General features: G+C 45.0%; 2 protein-coding genes across 3 annotated transcripts in view; one reads left to right on the forward strand and one right to left on the reverse strand.

Moving 5' to 3' along the window:
• Positions 1-14,698, reverse strand: part of Slc7a7 (solute carrier family 7 member 7) — a 127,609-nt gene extending 112,911 nt beyond the window's left edge. The window contains exon 1 of the mRNA XM_004661780.2: positions 13,955-14,698. The gene's annotated coding sequence lies outside the window, so the exon portion shown is untranslated. The remainder of the gene's footprint in view (positions 1-13,954) is intronic.
• On the forward strand, positions 14,566-17,058 carry Mrpl52 (mitochondrial ribosomal protein L52). 2 transcript variants are annotated; one of them, XM_045154839.1, is made up of 5 exons: positions 14,566-14,633; positions 14,737-14,797; positions 14,879-14,946; positions 16,215-16,279; positions 16,858-17,058. In XM_045154839.1, the coding sequence occupies exons 1-5, from the start codon at positions 14,606-14,608 to the stop codon at positions 17,020-17,022; spliced, it is 387 nt and encodes a 128-aa protein (XP_045010774.1). In that variant the 5' UTR covers positions 14,566-14,605; the 3' UTR covers positions 17,023-17,058. The 2 variants fall into 2 exon arrangements, with proteins under 2 accessions (XP_045010774.1, XP_012804972.2); XM_012949518.2 differs by having other exon boundaries at positions 14,740-14,797.
• Positions 17,059-19,040: the final 1,982 nt, after the last annotated feature.

Below are 19,040 nucleotides of genomic sequence, written 5' to 3' on the forward strand. Positions count from 1 at the left end.
ATTCCAGGTCAGCCTAGGCTAGAGTGAGATCCTACCTCAGAAAAAAAAGAAACAAACAAAAAGAAAAGGTCTGAAAGTGCTTCATATTGATTAAAGCTAAAAGGTGGTTTATCATGGGGGGGGTGTTGTTGAGGGGTTGTGTTTGTTTTGAAGCAAGGTATTATTGTTAGACAGTCTGACCAGGAACTCACTCTATGATGCTAGGCTGGTGATCCTCCTACCTCAGGCACCCAGTGCCAGGATTAAAGGGTTTTCATTTTTTTTTTTTTTTTCCCTCGATGTAGGGTCTCACTCTAAGCCCAGGCTAACCTGAAATTTGCCATGTAGTCTCAGACTAGCCTCAGACTCACAGCAATCCTTCTACCTTGGCCTGCCTCCTTAGTACTGGGATCAAAAGGCATGCACCACCATGCCCAGCAGATGAAAGGCTTTTTGTTGTTGTTTTCGAGGTAGGGTCTCACTAGCTCAGGCTGACCTGGAATTCACTATGTAGTCTCAGGGTGGTGTCAAACTCATGGTGATCCTCCTACCTCTGCCTCCTGAGTGCTGAGATTAAAGGCATGTGCCACCACACCCGGCTCCATCTTTGACATTTTTTTAAAGCCAATATTGCCCCTCTACAGAGACATGCCGACCTTCAAAGACCAGTCTGACGGAAAGGCACACTGCTTGAGGGACTTGCCCTTCAACAGACCAGAAATAAAAGTGTAGCCCAAGGTCCTATTTGCTCAATCATGAAACTGAAACTTTCTAGCCCAGGCTGCCCTGGAATTCACTATGTATTATCAGGCATGCCTTGAACTCACAGTGATCCTCCTACCTCTCTGCCTCCCAAGTGCTGGGATTAAAGGTGTGCACCACCACACCCAGCCAAAAATGAGTCATTTTAACTGAATGTAGCCAGTACTGCTTTAGCAGAGATTTGATAGCTCTACAAGAGATACATGTTCTAATCATATTACCTGGTATCCTAGCACTCTGAAGGTCTCATGAGCAGTGCATTGTGTGGGTGAGTTCTTCATAGCCTTCAATTCCCACATTTGGTGTGTGCGTATGACTGACGTGTGTATGCAAGCAAGCATACACATGTGAAGGCCAGAGATTGACATTAGGTGTCTTCCTTAGTTGCCTCTTTTTTTATTTTTAGGGCCAGGGTCTCTCCCTGGATCTGCTCAACAATTTGGCTAGCCAGCAAGTCCCAAGATCACCATAAAATATTTTTTTTTAAAAAAGGAAGATAGGAGCTGAGGGTGGTTGTGCACAGCTTTAATCCCAGCACTTGGGAGGCAGTGGTAGGAGGACTGCTGTGAGTTCGAGGCCACCCTCAGACTACATAGTGAATTCCAGGTCAGCCTGGACTAGAGTAAGACCCTACCTCATTAAAAATGATTTATTTATTTGCACGTGTATATGTGTATGGTTGCTCTAGGGTCTCTTACCACCACAATCAGCCATCCTGGAACTACAGAGTGAGTTCCAGGCTAGCCTGGGCTACCGTGAGTCATTGCCTTGATGAGAAAAAAAAAGTTCATCATCAAATGGCAAGGTTAAAGAATATTGAAAAACAAACAAAGAGCAGGGTGGCGTTGACCATGGCTGACAGCAGCAAGTGGGAGGTGGTGGCAGAATGTGGGACAACACTTAGGGACATGGACTAGGAAGGACACTAGCATTTGCAAAGTCCTGGTGCCTTTTAAGAGTTTTTTTTTGTTGTTGTTCAAGGTAGGGTCTCACTCTAGCCCAGGCTGACCTGGAATTCACTATGTAGTCTCAGGGTGGCCTCAAACTCATGGTGATCGCCACCACACCTGGCCTTTTTTTTTTTTTTTACTTATTAAATTATTTATTTATTTATTTATTTGAGAGTGACAGACAGAGAGAAAGACAGATTAGAGGGAGAGAGAGAATGGGCGAGCCAGGGCTTCCAGCCACTGCAAACAAATTCCAGACGTGTGCGCCCCCTTGTGCATCTGGCTAACGTGGGACCTGGGGAACCAAGCCTCGAACCAGGGTCCTTAGGCTTCACAGGCAAGCACTTAACCGCTAAGCCATCTCTCCAGCCCATGCCGCCCGGCCTTTTTAACAGTTGACAGTGAAGCTTTGCAATGTTACTGGTGTTACAAGTCTTGACTCTGCATTTTTGGTAGAGCATAGGACTTGTGAGTATTAAAGATACCTTTAGGAAAAGGTACCCAGGAAAACTTGCTACTAGGAGTGGCAGAATCTCGGCTATAACCTTGTCACCTGTTAAGACAATCACCTAATTACATCGCAATTTTGCCAAACTAAGCCCTTAGAAGTCCCAGGTCACATCTTGGAGGACCCAGTGCTTAACCTAGTGTCTCCGATGAAACAAGGTAATACAGGGGTAAAGGAGTTTTGGGTTGTATATAAAAAGAGTATGTTGGAGCTGGGAGTGGTGGGGCACGCCTTTATCCCAGCATTTAGGAGGCAGAGGTGGGAGGATTACCGTGAGTTCGAGGCCACCTTGAGACAAACGAGGCCACCTTGAGACAACATAGTGAATTCCAGATCACCCTAGGCTAGAGTGAGACCTTACCTCAAAAACAAACAACAACAAAAAAAAAAAACTATACTGGGAGCTGGAAAAAAAAAGTTTTGACTAGTAACTACAGCAAAGGAGAAGGAACATAAATGAAGCTGACTCTGGTTAGCCACATGCTTTTGCAACATCTTCCCTTTTTTGCATATGTATGACAAAATTCTTAGGTTGAAGTTGTGGCTAGGAGGGTGAATTATATTTCTTTTTTATTTTTATTTTTATTTTGGTTTTTTGAAGTAGGGTCTCTCTGTAGCCCAGGCTGGCCTGTAGTCTCAGGGTGGCATCGAACTTACAACAATCCTCCTACCTCTGCCTCCCACGTGAGGAGGGTGAATTATTTGGGAATTTTCTTTTTTTGTTTTTTGGGTTTTCAAGGTAAGGGTTTTGCTCTAGCCCAGGCTAACCTGGAATTCACTGTGTAGTCAGGGTGGCCTCGAACTCAGGGAGATCTTCCTACATTGTCCAGCTAGAACCCACCCTTTACTTGGGCTTTGGTGGCAGGCATGGAGCAGCACCACCAGCAGGTCTAGACCTGGGTGCTGGTGTTCAGTCCTCTCAGCTTCTGGAGATGCCTAACCACCTTGATGTGAACTGCACAATATCACACAGTAATGCAGCTTCACATAGAGCTTGGGGAGAATATAAGTATGGAAGACACTTGTTTCGGAAATATCCCAGCAGCCTCTACTATGTTCCAAATGATGAACTTCTTAATGGCCTTGTCCTTGGACATGCATTGGGCACAGTTAGTACAGCGGACAGGCTGCATGTGCCTGTAGCCTTTCTGGGCTCACCATTGTTCCTCCTCTTCTTTTGTCATCTTGGAAGCCCAGGCCAGAAAGAGCAGGAATTCCTTTTCTTTTGTTGTTTGTTTGTTGTTTTTCAAGGTAGGGTCTCACTCTAGCTCAGACTAACCTGGAATTCACTATGTAGTCTCAAGGTGGCCTCAAACTCTTGGAGCTCCTCCTACCTCTGCCTCCCAAGTGCTGGGATTAAAAGCATGTGCCACCACACCCGGTGGGAATTCTTTTTTTTTTTTTTTTTTTCTTTTAATTTGAAAGAGGTAGAGAAAGAGAGAGAATGGGTGTGCCAGGGCCTCCAGCCCCTTAAAATGAACTCCAGACACATGCATCACCTTGTACATCTGGCTTACTGGGTCTTGGGGAATCGAATCTGGATCCTTTAGCTTTGCAGGCAAGTGCCTTAACTACTAAGCCATCTCTCCGGCTGTATTTGGGAATTCTTATCTTCCTTTTTTTTTTTTTTTTTCCTTCAATTTTCAAGGTCTTTCTCTAGCCCAGTGTAACATGGAATTCCCCATGTAGTCTCAGGCTGGCCTCAAACTCACAGTGATTCTCCTACCTCTGCCTCCCCAAGTGTGGGGGTTAAAGGCATGTGCTAACACGACCCTGGTTTAATCTTTTTGTTGTTGTTGTTGTTGTTGAGGCAAGCCCAATAGACTGACCTAGGTTTTTCTTTATTTTTTTATATTTTATTTATTTATTTTGAGACAGAGACAAAATGGACATGCCAGGGCCTCCAGCCACTGCAAACTCTAGACATAGGTACCGCCTTGGGCATTCAGTTTTACGTGGGTACTGAGAAATATAACCTGGGTCCTCAGGCTTCACAGGCAAGCACCTTAACTGCTAAACCATCTCTCCAGCCCTGTTTTGTTGTAGTTTTGTTTTGTTTTAATGTGAGGAAGTGAGAACTGGCGCACCAGGGCCTCCAACCACTATAATCAAACTCCAGATGCATATGCCACCTAGTGCACATGGGCTACCTTGCACTTTGCATCACCTTGTGCTTCTGGCTTATGTGGAATCTGGAGAGTCAAATATGAATCCTTAGGCTTGGCAGGCAACCACCTTAACCATTAAGCTCTCTCTCCAGCCCTATCTTACTTTTTTTTTTTTGGTTTTTCAGAAACAAACCAAAAAAGGCATCTAGGGCTGGGAAGATGGTTCAGTGGTTAAAGGCACTTGCTTACAGGGCTGGAGAGATGGCTTAGCGGTTAAGCGCTTGCCTGTGAAGCCTAAGGACCTGGTTCGAGGCTCAATTCCCCAGGACCCACGTTAGCCAGATGCACAAGGGGGCGCACGCATCTGGAGTTCATTTGCAGTGGCTGGAGGCCCTGATGCGCCCATTCTCTCTCTCTATATATATATCTGCCTCTTTATCTCTGTGTCTGTCTCTCTCAAATAAATAAGAATAAAACAAACAAAAAATTTTAAAAAAAAAAAGGCACTTGCTTACAAAGCCTGCTGGCCTACATTTGAGTCCCCAGTATCCACATAAAACCAATTGCACAAAGTCATGCAGATATCTGAAGTCTGTTTGCAGGGGCAAGAGACTCTGGCGTGCCCATTCACTCTCTCTCTCTCTCCCCTCAGTAAATACATAAATATATATATTTGGGTTTTTGAGGTAGGGTCTCACTCTGATGCAGGCTGACCTGGAATTAACTATGTAGTCTCAGGGTGGCCTCGAACTCACAGCAATCCTCCTAACTCTGACTCCCGAGTGCTAGGATTAAAGGCGTGCTCCACCACGCCTGGCTCATAAAAACATTTTTTAAAAAGCATCTATATTTTTTTTTAAAGGCACTTAAACTGGATGTGGTTGCACATGCCTTTAATCCCAGCACTCAGGAGACAGAGGTAGGACCATCATGAGTTCGAGGCCACCCTGATACTACATAGTGAATTCTAGATCAGCCTGGGCTAGAGTTGAGACCCTACCTCAAAAAAAAAAAAAAAAAAAAAAAGACATCTAAACTGGACATGGTGGTGCACACCTTTGATCTCAGCACTAAGGAAGCAGAGATAGTGAGTTCCAGGCCAGCCTGAGACTGCATATAGTGAATTCCAGGTCAGCTTGGGTTAGAAGGAGACCCTACCTCTAAAACTCAATCAATAAATAAAAGGTGTCTAATTTCCCAAAGCAATGCCCTGGATAAAAGCAATGGTGTATAGACCTATAAGATATATTTGAATAACACATTAGAAGTATGTAACAGCCGGGCGTGGTGGCACATGCCTTTAATCCCAGCACTTGGGGAGGCAGAGGTAGGCAGATCACCATGAATTTGAGGCCACCCTGAGATGACATAGTGAATTCCAGGTCAGCCTGGGCTAGAGAGTGAGACCCTACCTCAAAAAACCAAAAAAAAAAAAAAAAAAAAGAATTAAATTTTAAAAAATAGATGTAACAAAGTGTTAAGGCCATATATGATGCCTGGTGTCCTTAAAAGGCAAAGGAGTTAAATGAAAGACATGAAGCTCAAACTCAGCTGTGCATAGCTGTTAATTCCAGTTTTTGCCAAATGGAGTACAGAGGTGAAAGGACACTCAGTGTGGAAAGACAAAATGACTTTCCTGTGACAAAGTCACTGAAGAGTGCTGTCCAGGCACCAGACCCCTCCTTCAATGAGGTATGCAAGAATGCCTCTGTCCCCCCTTCTGTCTGTCTGTCTGTCTGTCTCTCTATCTATCTCCCTCTCTCCTAACCTATATTTCCTGCTACTTACAACCCATAAATTGTTCCCTGGCTTCATAGTAACCACATCAAAGGCTGAATTTGTCTTCCTTTTTCCAAGACCTTTCCCTTCCCAGATTTCCCAGTTCTAATGACAATTCTCTTGTCACAAGCATCCTCCAAGCTCTTGCTACTTGACTTCCACAGCTATTAATGATTGCACACGCCCATTTTGCAGGTGGCAGTCCTATTGTCCACATTATTATTCACCTAAATGCATTCCGACAATTTTCTTTCTTTCTCTCTTTTTTTTTTTTTTTTTTTTTTGAGGTAGGGTTTTTCACTCTACCTCAGGCTGACCTGGGATTCAAATATATTCTCAGGGTGGCCTTAAATTCACTGCAATCCTCCTACCTCTGCCTCCCAAGTGCTGGGATTAAAGGCTTACACACCACCATGCCTGGCTCTATTTCCTTTTTTTCTTTTTCTTTTTTTTTTTTTCCTGTTGTTTGTTTTTTCAAGGTAGGGTCTTGCTGTAGCCCAGGCTGGCCTGGAATTCAATATGTAGTCTCAGGGTGGCCTTGAACTCACAGTGATCCTCCTACCTCTGCCACCCACAGTGCGGAGATTAAAGGTATGCACCACCATGCCCAGCCTTGGTTTTTGTTTTTTTGGTTTTGGTTTTGGTCTCTAGCCTAGGCTGACCTGGAATTCACTAGGCAGGGTCTCACTCTAGCCCAGGCTGACCCGCAGCTCATTCTGTAGCTCAGGCTACTGTTGAATGCACAGTGATCCTTCTTCCTTAGCCTCCTGAGTGCTGCATTTATAGGTATGCTCCACAAGCCACAGAACCCTATGTTTTTTCAGTACTGCAAAAGAAAACAAAATTAAGATAATAGTGATAATCTTGTGTCATATTTCCCTTGTACTTGTTTTATTCTATTTTATTTTATTTATTTGAAAGCAGAGAGAAAGAGAGAGAGCAGACATGTCAGGGCCTCTTGCCACTGCAAAGGAACTCCAGATGCTTGCATTACTCTGTGTATCTGGTTTTATGTGGGTACTAGGGATTCAAAACTGGGCCACTAGGCTTTGCAAGCAAGCACCTAACCTGTTCAGCCATCTCTCCAGCCCTGAATTTGTGTTATTTTTGCTATTGTTTTGCTTTTTGTTGTTGTGTTTGTTTGTTTGTTTGTTTGACATTTTCAAGGTAGGGTCTCACTCTAGCAAAGGCTGACCTGGAATTCACTATGTAGTCTTAGCGTGGCCTTGAACTCTCTAGTGATCCTCTTTCCTCTGCCTCCCAAGTGTTGGGATTAAAGGCATACAACCCAGCTTTGTTTCTGTTTTGAGACAGATCTTCTCAAGTAACCAAAGCTGGCCTTCAACTCCTGATTCTCACCACTATGCCTGGCTCTCCCTTATTTATTTTGGTGTGTGTGTGTGTGTGTGTGTGCATGTTCATGTGTACAAGCATATGTATGCTCATGACACAGCACACATGAATTCTCCGGTCTCCACCTCCCATCTTCCCTTAGGCATGATGGGATTGCAGAAGCCCATACAGCCTCCTGCTTTTTACATGGGTTCTGGAGATCCATACTCAAGTAATCATACTTCCATGGCAAGCACTTTAACCACTGAGTCATCTCCCCAGCCTTCTCTGCCTTATTTTTCCTTTGCTTACTTTTTTTTTTTTTTTTGGTTGTTTGTGTGTGTATAATGTGGTGTCTGTTTTGTGTAATATATATACATGCACGTGTCCTTGTGATGCCCCATACACACTACTGTGTTGGGGGCACTCCCCTATATACTCCCCATTGCTCTTCCATTCATTCTCCCCCACTCCAAGTAGGGTCTCACTCTAGCCTAGGCCGCCCTGGAATTTACTATATGTAGTCTCAGGGTGGCCTCAAACTCATAGTGATCCTCCTACCTCTGCCTCTAACTGCCGGGATAAAAGGTGTACACCACTGTTGCAGTCAGATTTGAACTGCTGGCAGAATACATTTGACCAAGAGCAGCTTGTGGGGCAAAAAAGATTATTTTGGCTTACAGACTTGAGGGGAAGCTCCAAGATGGCAGGGGGAAAATGATGGCATGAGCAGATGGTGGACATCACCCCCTCATGAACATCAGGTGGAAAACAGCAACAAAGAGAGTGTGTCAAACACTGGCAAGGGGAAACTGGCTATAATAGCCATAAGCCTACCCACAACAATACACTAACTCTAGGAGGCATTAATTCCAAAATCTCTATCAGCTGTCGTCTGCCTCTGACCTCCATGAACTGATAATCATCCATGATGTAAAATGCAATGCATTCAGTCCAACTTTTAAAAGTTCCCATAGTTTTTATCAATCCTAATGACGTTCAAACATTCCCATAGTCCAAGATCTTTTAACTGAGCTGTAGTACAAAAAAAAAAAAAAAAAAAAAAATCCACCTTAATGGCACAGAACAAACATTTACACTGCAAAAAATGAGACTAGGTCTAGAAAAGAAATATTCAACCAATACAAGATTTAAACAGGGCAAGCATCAAACTCTGTAGCTCCAAGTCCAACAACCAGTGACAAGTCTCTGGAATTCCAATTCTTCTCCTCCAGCTAGGCTACTCACATTCCTGGAAAATTTCATCCGGGGCCAGTAGCTCTCCTTAGCAACAATCTCATGGTTGTGGCATCTCCACTGGGTCTCCACTGCAACCCATGGTCCATCCTCATGGCTTCACTAGGTCTCCATAATGGCAACCCAGCAAACCTGCTTCACACTGCCCATGGTCGTTTCCAAAACACAAGGCCCTGCTGCAAATTCAATGACCCTCTCTTTCCTGTATTTCTCCACAATACCAGGTAGGGTGTCAATTTGTTAATTCAGGAGGAATTAAGCAGACTTTGAAGAATAGGACACTCTCCAGCATTCAGCCCCTTCAAAAGACAGTGCATTCTTTTTTCTTTTTTTGGTTTTTCGAGGTAAGGTCTCAGTCTAGCCCAGGCTAACCTGGAACTTACTATGTAGTCTCAGGGTGGCTTCGAACTCATAGTGCTCTTCCCTCTGCCTCCTGAGTACTGGGATTAAAGGCCTGTACTACCACCATGCCTGGCCAAAGACCATGCATTCTTTCTGTTGTTCCAATGAAGGTCAACTGGCCCAATCTCAATGGTTGTAATCTCTCAGTTGCAGCTGAAAGAGCAGCAGTTTCACCCAAAGATTTCATTTTTTCTATGTTATATCCTTCTGATCACACCAGTCCATTTCTATGCAATGCAACACTGCACAAGGTCTCAAGAGAGGGGCATAACAAGCTTCTCACATAAACTCTTCCTAGCCCAGTCCAGGCAAAGCTCTTTCTTCCCCTCATCAGCCACACCTCATAGTCTATAGTTCTTACTACATTCAGGTCTTTCAACTCTGACCAGAATAGTCCATCAAGCTGACTTACAGCACTGCAATGCATCTCTTAGGCCATGATTTCAAATCCTTCCACATTCCTCTTGAAAATCAACTCTAAAAAGCCACAAGCCACACAGTCAGGTTTCTAGCAGTAGTAACACCACTCCTGGTACCAACTTTACTGTTGCAGTCAAGTTCACATTGCTGGCAGAAAACAGCTGACCAAGAGCAGCTGGGGGGGGGGGCATTTTGGCTTACAGACTCAAGGGGAAGCTCCATGATGCCAGGGGAAAACAATGGCATGAGCACAGGGTGGACATCACCTCCTTGCCAACATCAGGTGGACAACAGCAACAGGAGAGTGTGCCAAACACTGGCAAGGGGAAACTGACTATAACAGCCTTAAGCCCACCCCTAACAATAGACGGCCTTTACAAGGTGTTAGTTCCCAAATCTCCATCATCTGGGAACCTAGTATTCAGAACACCTAAGTTTATGGGGGAACACCTAAATCAAACCACCACAGCCACCATGCCCACACCAGGATTCCTACATCCATTCTTATTTGAGTTGGAGTTTCTTAGTAATCCCATAGCTAGCCATTCATTCCCAACCATTTGCCACTCCTCCAAGCTCTAGCAATTCTCCAGCCTTGGGTCTCTGCTCCCCTATGGGACTGGGTTTACAGATGTGAATGGCCATGTCTGGCTGTTTATGTGGGTCCTGAGAATCAAACTCAAATGGTTTCACAGGCCTCCTAGTGCCCTCATGCTGGTATAAGATTGCTCGAGCCATCTCTCTAACCCTTGTTTGCTTATTTTGAAGGTGAGACTAATGCTAGCTTCTATATAAGCCCCTTAATCACTAAGCGATCTTTCCAGCCCCCACTCTCTTATTGTTGTTTTTTTTTAGATAGGGTCTCACTCTAACTCAGACTGACCTGAGCCACTATGTAGTCTCAGGGTGGCCTTGAACTCATGGCAATCCTCCTACCTCTGCCTCCTGAGTGCTGGGATTAAAGGTATGCACCAGCACACCCGGCTTAATATTTTTTAATATTTTTTTAAGTTTTTTTTTTTTTTTGGTTTTTTGAGGTAGGGTCTCACTCTGGTCCAGGCTGACCTGGAATTAACTCTGTCATCTCAGGGTGGCCTTGAACTCATGGCGATCCTCCTACCTCTGCCTCCCGAGTGCTGGGATTAAAGGCGTGCGCCACCACGCCCGGCTAAGTTTTATTTTTATTTATGTATTTATTAGAGACAGAGAGAGGGAGGGAGAGAGAGAAAGAGAGAGAATGGGCACACCAGGGCCTCCAGCCACTGCAAGCAAACTCCAGACTACACTTGCACCACCTGTGTATCTGGCTTACGTGGGACCTAGAGAATCAAACTTGAGCCCTTAGGCTTCGCAGGCAAGTGTGTTAACTGCTAAGCCATCTCTCCAGCCCTAATATTCTATTTTCATTTATTGAATTGAAAGAGAAAGAAGGAGAGACAGAATGGATGTGCCAGGGCCTCTAGCCACTGGAAATGAACTCCAGACACATGTGCCACCATGTACAATTGCTTACATGGGTTCTGGGAAGTCGATCCTGGGTCTTTAGGCTTCGCAGACAAGTACCTTAACTGCTAAGCCATCTCTCCTGCCCTTAAGGTTTTTTATTTTGTTTTTGTTATTCAAGGTAGAGTTTTACTCTAGCCCAGGCTGAACTGGAATTCACTATCTGTTGGGAGCTGTGAACCAAACCTCGACCATGTTAACAGAGACTGCCATATAGCAAGTTAAGTTTCTACTTCCTCACCTAATACTCAACTACCAGAAACAAAGACTGCCATATAGCAAGTTAACTTTCTACTTCCTCACCTAATATTCAACTACCAGAAACAATGGTATCTTACACCTGGCTAAACACTCCCCCATCCTGCCAGTAGCTGATGAAGAAACAAAGGCATTGCAGTTTAACCAGTAACTCTGTGATCTTTGCCCTAACTATGTCCCCTTCCCCCAACAACTCTATATAAACCTACATGTAAGAATAAACTCTCGAGGCCATGACAAACACCTAGCATGGTCTCCTTCTTGTGTCTGTTTGCCTTTCACCCAGGTTAGCTTTTCCTCAAGTCCTTGTTCAACTCCCCGCTGGCCAGGGCAACTATCTAGTCTCAGGGTGGCCTCAAACTCACAATGATCCTCTTACCTCAGCTTCCTGAGTGCTGGCTAATTTTTTTTTACTCTATTTGCAAGTCACTGGGGTCAGTCTTGCCACTGTAATGAACACCATACCATTCTGATATATCCAGCTCAGCATGGCATTAGTGCTAGGGAACTAGACCCAGGTCATCCACCTTAACCCTTTCTTGTTCAGCCCCAGCCAATACTATTCTTATTGCTACTTATCACAAGAGCTGTTCTTACTTAAACCAGAATCCACCCTTTCCCTCTTTCAAAGTATCTCAGAAACATCTCCTGTGGGAAAACTTCCCAGTCTTGCACAAGGAAATGGAAAGCTTCCATATAGGCCATTACACCACTCCCTCAGGTTCCCTGTCAGCAGGTGCTATGTCTAGCCCAGCAACAGAGTAAGGAGCACTTTGGTAGTAGTTTTGCTATAAAGCATTGTGGCTTACATTATCATCCTTAAAATGATTTTCACTGTTTTTTGCTTGGGTGGTTTCTATTTTCATTTTGTTGCTGTTGTTGTTTTTATTTATTTATTTTTCTTCTTTTCCAATTTTATTTTAAAGTTTTAAAATTACAGCCACAGCAAATTTTTCCCGGCACAGATAACACTTGTTTAAAAAGGGGGGAGGGGCACTCGTGCGAGTTTCCTATCTTATTAAAGGGAAAGACAACTGTACAGGTTTTTTCCTCACCTTGTCCATTTGGCTTACGTGGGTCCTGGGGAATCAAACCTGGGTCCTTTGACTTTGCAGGCAAGCGCCTTAACTGCCAAGTCATCTCTCTCCAGCCCTATTTTCAGCTTTTGTTTAATTTTTTTTAAATTTTTTACTTATTTATTTCAGAGCGACAGAGAGAGAAAGAGGCCGGGCGTGGTGGCACACTCCTTTAATCCTAGCATTCGGGAGGCAGAGGTAGGAGGATCGCCGTGAGTTCAAGGCCACCCTGAGACTACATAGTGAGTTCCAGGTCAGCCTGGGCTAGAGTGAGACCCTACCTCTAAAAACCAAAAAAAAAGTGAGAGAAAGAGACAGAGAGAATGGGCATGCCAGGGCCTCCAGCCACTGTAAATGAACTTTAGACACATGCCCCTTCCCCCCATTACACCCCCTGCCGTGCATCTGGATAATGTGGGTCCTGGGGAATCAAGGCTCGAACCAGGGCCTTAGGCTTCACAGGCAAGCAACTAACCGCTAAGGCCTCTCTCCAGTCCCCTATTTCATTTTTTTAAAATTTTTATTAGCATTTTCCATGATTATAAAAAAATATCCCATGGTAATTCCCTCTCCCCCCCCCATTTCATTTTTTAATGGAAGTTAAGGATTGGGGAGATTGGCTCAGCAGTTAAAAGAGCTTGTTTCCAACGCCTGCTAGTCCAGGTTCAATTTCCCTGTCAGTAGCCACATAAAGTCAGACCCAAAAAGTGGCACATTAGTCCGATGTGTGTGTGTGCAGCAGCAAGACCCTGGGGTGCCATACACATACACACAACATGCATGTGCAAATAAAGTATCTGGGGCTGAGGAGGTGGTTCAGTAGCATTTGTTTGCAAAGCCTGCTTGCCAGGGTTCAATTCCCCAAAAGCCATGTAATGCAGGACCCAAAGTGACATACGCATCTGGTGTTCTTATGCAGCAGCAGGAGACCATGGTGTGCATGCACACACACACACGCAAATAAATAAAAATGTTTTAAAATTGAGGCTGGAGAGATGGCTTGCAAAATCATAGGGATGGAATCAAATTCCAAACATAAAGTTTTTAAAAATGTTTTTAGTTTTTTTAATTTGGTTTTTCGAGGTTAAGGGTCTCCCTCAAGCCCAGGCTAACTTGGAATTCACTATGTAGTTTCAGAGTGGCCTTGAACTCACGGAAATCACCTACTTCTGCCTCCCAAGTGCGCTGGGATTAAAGGCTGAGCAACCACGCCTAGTCAAAAAAAATAAAAAAAATTTTTTTGAGGTCCTAGCTCTAGCCCAAACTGACCTGGAATTCACTATGTAGTCTCAGGGTGGCCTCGAACTCACGGCAATCCTCCTACCTCTGCCTCCCAATTGTTGGGACTGTGGGTGCACCACCACGCCCGGCTTTTTCTTTTTTTTTTAAGTGCTGGGAATGAACTCATACTAAGGGACACTATTACTGAATTATATCACCAGCCCCTGAAGGTAATGCCAATGTTTTTAGCACATCAAATTTTTGACTGAAACTACTAAGGATTTCAGGTGTACAATTTTCCATTTGTGGCTTCATATCTGCTAAAAACGTTTGACTTTGGAGCACTTCAGATTTTAGTTTGCAGGTTAGGCAGGTTAGGGATGCTCAACACGTACTTACCTCACTCATCAAGTTGTTGCAGGGATTACATTAGAAATTTGGTTATTAGCTCTTAGTTCCAATACCACAAAGTGTATGTGAGCACACTGCATTTCACATTCTTATTATATATGCACGCACTTCCCTTTCCAACACTCAATTGTAACGTTTACTGTCAGGCGATTAGTCTTGTCTTCTGTAAGCCGAGAGTTCCATCATGACTTTTCCATAGAATCTTCTCCACCCACTACAATGTCACACAGAGTTCTTCAGTTTTGTTGGACACATGAGAACCAAAATTTTCTGATCCGCCGTGTATTTGATCATCTCGGAACATGTTACAGTGATGCAGAAGAACGTAAAGTGGATGTTATTCCTCTGAGGTGAAAGTTGATACAAATTTCAAAAGATTAGACCGATGAGAGAATGTCATAATAGTTCAGGCAGATCTCTCGCTGCTTCCACTGAGAATATGATAAGCACGGAGAACGCATGCGCAACGACAGTACGGAGCAGCCCAAAACACTGCCCACATATTCTCACTTCCGTACAACGACCCAAGATGGCGGGGCCCGTGTTGCAAACCAGATTCAAGATGGCGGCTTCCGGTTTGCCCCGCAGCCTCTGCCTGGCCTCCGACGCCACGCCCCCTTCCGGCTTCCTCGACACAGCATGGCTGTTCTGGGCACTTGGCTCTCCTGTGAGTCGGTAGCGGGTGGTGGGTGGACTTGTGACCCCTGGGGACTGGCCCGTGACCGCACGCCGGCCACACGGCCTGTCCCCTAACTGCCGCGTTCCCGCAGTAGGTGTCCGGAGGCTGCACGTCAGCGTGGCGGCTCGGGCCGGCAGCCAGTGGCGACTTCAGTGAGTGTTGGGGTGGGGGCGGCGGGGGTGGAGGGGGCCCGAACCCCAGCTAGTCCTCACCGCCTGTTTCTCTCCACCCAGGCAGGGCCTGGCTGCCAATCCTTCCGGCTACGGGCCCCTCACGGAGCTTCCAGACTGGTCGTTCGCCGGTGAGCCTCAATGCTTGTACCTCGAATATTTTCTCTGAGTCCGCCCCTCGCCGGGTGAGGGCGTGTCTGGGTGGAAAACACTGAACTTTTATTGATTTGCGAAACGGAGTTCGAGGAAGTAAGCTCTGCATTATTTTGTCAATTGAACTACAGAGCCGGATGTGATAGTTCACGGGAGGCTGAGGCAGACGGATTGCGGATTGATGCTCTCAGGATAGTAGATGAGGTAGACAGATAAAAATAAGTGGAAGCTGGACTTGGTCTTCTTGGCGTTGGAGAGATGACAAAGGTTTTACCTCTCTCAAAGGTTTTTACATGATTAAGGAGTAGCCTCCCCCCCCCCTTTTGTGTGGTGGTTGTGCATTTTAAGAATTTGGTGTTCAATACAGAAAACTTTGGGAAGCTGTGGAAAAGCACCACAGGTCGGGAAAAGATTGAAGATGGCAGGCTCCCTTAAGAAAAGTCTTCTCAGAGCTGGAGCGCTGACTTAGTGGTTAAGGTACATTCCTGCAAAGCCAAAGGACCTAGGTTCGAATCCCCAGGACCCACGTTAGCCAGATGCACAAGGAGGCACACACATCTGGAGTTCATTTGCTGTGGCTGGAGGCCCTGGCACGCCCATTATCTCTCTCCCTCTTTCTCTGTCAAATAAATATTTAAAATAAAAGTCTTCTCAGGAGCTGGAAAGATGGCTTAGTGGTTAAGGCACTTGCCTGCAAAGCCTAACAACCTGAGTTATTTCCCCAATACCCATATAAAGCCAGATACACAAGGCGGCACATGTGTCTGGAGTCCCATTTGCAGTGGCTAGTGGCCCTGGCACATCCATTCTCTGTGTGTCTGGCTCTCTCTCAAGTAAAGAAATGAAATAAAAAATAAAATAAAGTTTCTTAATGCATTTCACTGCTCAGTAGGATGGAATTTAGCAAGGACTATTTCTTTATTCCACCACACCCAGCTGCAAAGACATTTATTGAATAAAGGCTTCTAAAGATAAAACTGGATTTAGCATTGCAGATTACCCTAAATTCCATACGAATGATGAGGGCTAAATGAAATAGACTAGAAACTTATTTTTCATTATTCTATTGTGTCTCACCTTTGAAGATGAAGATGCTGGGCTAATTTTAGGAAAATTAATTTACAGTAGATGTGGACTGGAAGATAGGGGCTAGGGATTGGTTCTTCCTTCCTATCACAATGTTTAGACAAGATGCCTGGACTATGTTTAACATTTGCCTCTTCCCCTGTCCCCCTTCTATCTATAGATGGTCATCCGGCTCCCCCAATGAAAGGCCAACTTCGAAGAAAAACCCAAAGGGAAAAGTTTGCAGTAAGTGGCTACTCCAGGAAGGGCTATGTGTGTAATTTGAAGGAAGACAATTTAAATCCTAATTTGTCAAGCTATGTTACACTTAAATTTGCCTTGCATACTCGGGCTTTTTGTGTCATTTTTATTTTTGGTTTTCAAAGTAGGGCCTTGCTCTAGCCCAGGATGACCTGGAATTAGCCTTACTTAGGCTGGCCTCTCGAACTCGGCAATCCTCCTACCTCAGCCTCCCTAGTGCTGGGATTAAAGGTGTGCACTCTGTGTGCCACCACATACAGTACAGCACATTTTAAAGTTAAATTTAACAGGCAGATATTTTGTTTGGCAGTGCTGGGGATTAAACCTAGGGTTTCATGCATGCTAGGTACACAGGTTATCACCAAACTCTCTCTCCAGCCCTGACAGCCAAATAATTTTAATAGTACTATGAGTAAGGAAAAGTGGAGTGAAGCACTCCAGAAACAAGTAGCAGACATTCTGCCTCACGTTTTGCTACCTCCCGAATCAATATTTGATGGAGAAGAAGTATGCTGCAGTACTCTAGCACAAAATTTTATTTAGACTTTTCCTGTCTGTTTCAGAGACGAGTTGTACTGCTGTCACAGGAAATGGATGCTGGATTACAGGTGTGGCACCTCAGGCAGCAGGAGAAGCTACAAGAAAAACAACAGAAAAATGCTTTTAAAGCCAAGCATGGTGTCCAGGCTCCCCGGCTTTTAATCCCAGCACTCAGGAAGCGGAGGTAGGAAGATCGCTGTGAGTTTGAGGCCACCCTGAGACTACATGGTGAATTTCAGGTCAGCCTGGGCTAAAGTGAAACACCCCCCACCTTGAAGGAAAAAAAAAAAAAGAAGAAGAAAGAAAGAAAGAAAAAGAGAAAAATGCTCTTAAATCCAAAGGGGTTTCACTGTAGAGCCCACTTCCAAGTCAATAAAAACCAACTCTTGTCCATCTTCGCTAGACTGTGGTTTTCTTTTCTATCCCTTGTATGCCTCAACCAAGGCAAAACAAAGGTTGCATGTTCCCCATCTGTCTTCACAACTAAAGAGCCTGGGGCGGGGCTCATGGTTTACAAAAGTTTTTACCTGTTCACTTCTCCAGTACCCACCTCATAAAGCCAGATGCATAATGTGCTGCATGTGTATGGAGTTCCTTTGCAGCAGCAAGAGCCCATTCTCTCAAATAAAAATCAACAACAAAAAACTAAAGAGCCTGGACACCAGGAAAAAAAAAAAAAAAGAAGAAAGGTTGTAGTATTACTGCTTGGGAGGCTTGGCTCAGTGCCCTCTTCCCTATTTCCATTCCAGTTCAGCCAAATCTTTGTTGTGTGTGTGTGTGTGTTTAATCCCCTGGTGCTCAAACCCAGAGCCTTGCACAAGCTAAGCAAGCACTCTGCCTAACCCATCCTTATTCTGAGATTTTTATCCCCTGCAGTGCTGGCAGCCCAACTAAGAGCAATAGCTGCTCTGTCAGAAAAGGGTACAGCTGGGCAGGGGAGAGGGCCTGCCTAGAAAGCCAAGGGACCCAGGTCCGATTCCCCAAGACCCATGTAAGCCAGATGTACAAGGTGGTGCATGCATTTGGAGTTCGTTGCAGTGGCCAGATGCCTTGGCGTGCCCATTCTCTGTACCTCTTTCCAGCTTAAATAAATAAAATAAAGGGGGGGGTGGGGACACAGTGAGGCCTTTCATTTTATTTATCATGCACTGTCTGTGGATTCTAGGGGCAAAGGACCTTTGTTCCTGTTCCAATACAGAGCACTGGTTTGCATCTTTCTGTCACAAATGTTCCTGGATTTCTAGGATTTCTGGAGCTTCCTGCCTGACCTAATTTCCATACCCTCTCCTTTATTCCTCCCTCCCTTGTTTTCCTCCCTTCCCACTCCTTTCCCCTCTCCTTAACCAAATACAATTCTTGGATCTTAGATTTCGCTGATGGTCGAGTTTTGTCTCCCACACTTTTCCTGCTGTTGTGATGCCTGGTGCTGCTTTTGCAGAGTTCTTAACCTCTTATGTGACCCTTTTCTCAACCCTTAGCTTTAACCTGCCCTCTCCTGGCACACCTCTCCTTTTGTTTTCAGAATCCCTGAAGGTTTTACTCTTAAGGAATTATCTCATCAGCACATAGGCTGAACAGAATTCCTAATTCCCTTCCCTCTGTTTCAACAATTTTACTAAATCTGATTTGTTTTTCCCCAGTTTTGTGGCCTTGAACTCCTGTCCTACCAGGCAATTGTAACTCAAAGAGCAGTCAGATAGCAGAGACCATTGATCCACGGAACCCTAGATGCTAAGTAGTCTTAGGTTTATTGTTAAGGCAGAGATTTTTGTTTGGATTTGCGGGGAAGAGGTGGCTGTCAACAGATCCCAGAAGACAACGTTGTTAAATGCCCCTTCTCCCAGATTTCCCCACTGGGATGGAAGACCAGTACCCCTGACCATCCCAAATCCTGAACTTGTTTGCACTAGCCACATAGCGCCCCCCAACCCTCCCCACCCCCCCCCCCCCCCGCCAAACTTCTCAATCTGAGGTGAGAAACGCGGAATACCACAGGAATCAAGCCACCCAAAATATGCTGAGGAAGAAAAAGCCTCCCACATCCCGTCGCCTAATCCCCCCACCCCCACTGCTCCCAGATGTCAGCTGTGGTCTCAACCCCTGCAGATGGCAGCCTGTACCACGGAAAGGCCTTGTTCGCTCATTCACTCTAGGCTGTAATTGGATTCAGGCTGAAACAACCACGTCCCCACCAGGAAAGGAGGGC

The sequence above is a fragment of the Jaculus jaculus genome, chromosome 7 (genome assembly GCF_020740685.1).
Source record: "Jaculus jaculus isolate mJacJac1 chromosome 7, mJacJac1.mat.Y.cur, whole genome shotgun sequence".
NCBI lineage: Eukaryota > Metazoa > Chordata > Mammalia > Rodentia > Dipodidae > Jaculus > Jaculus jaculus.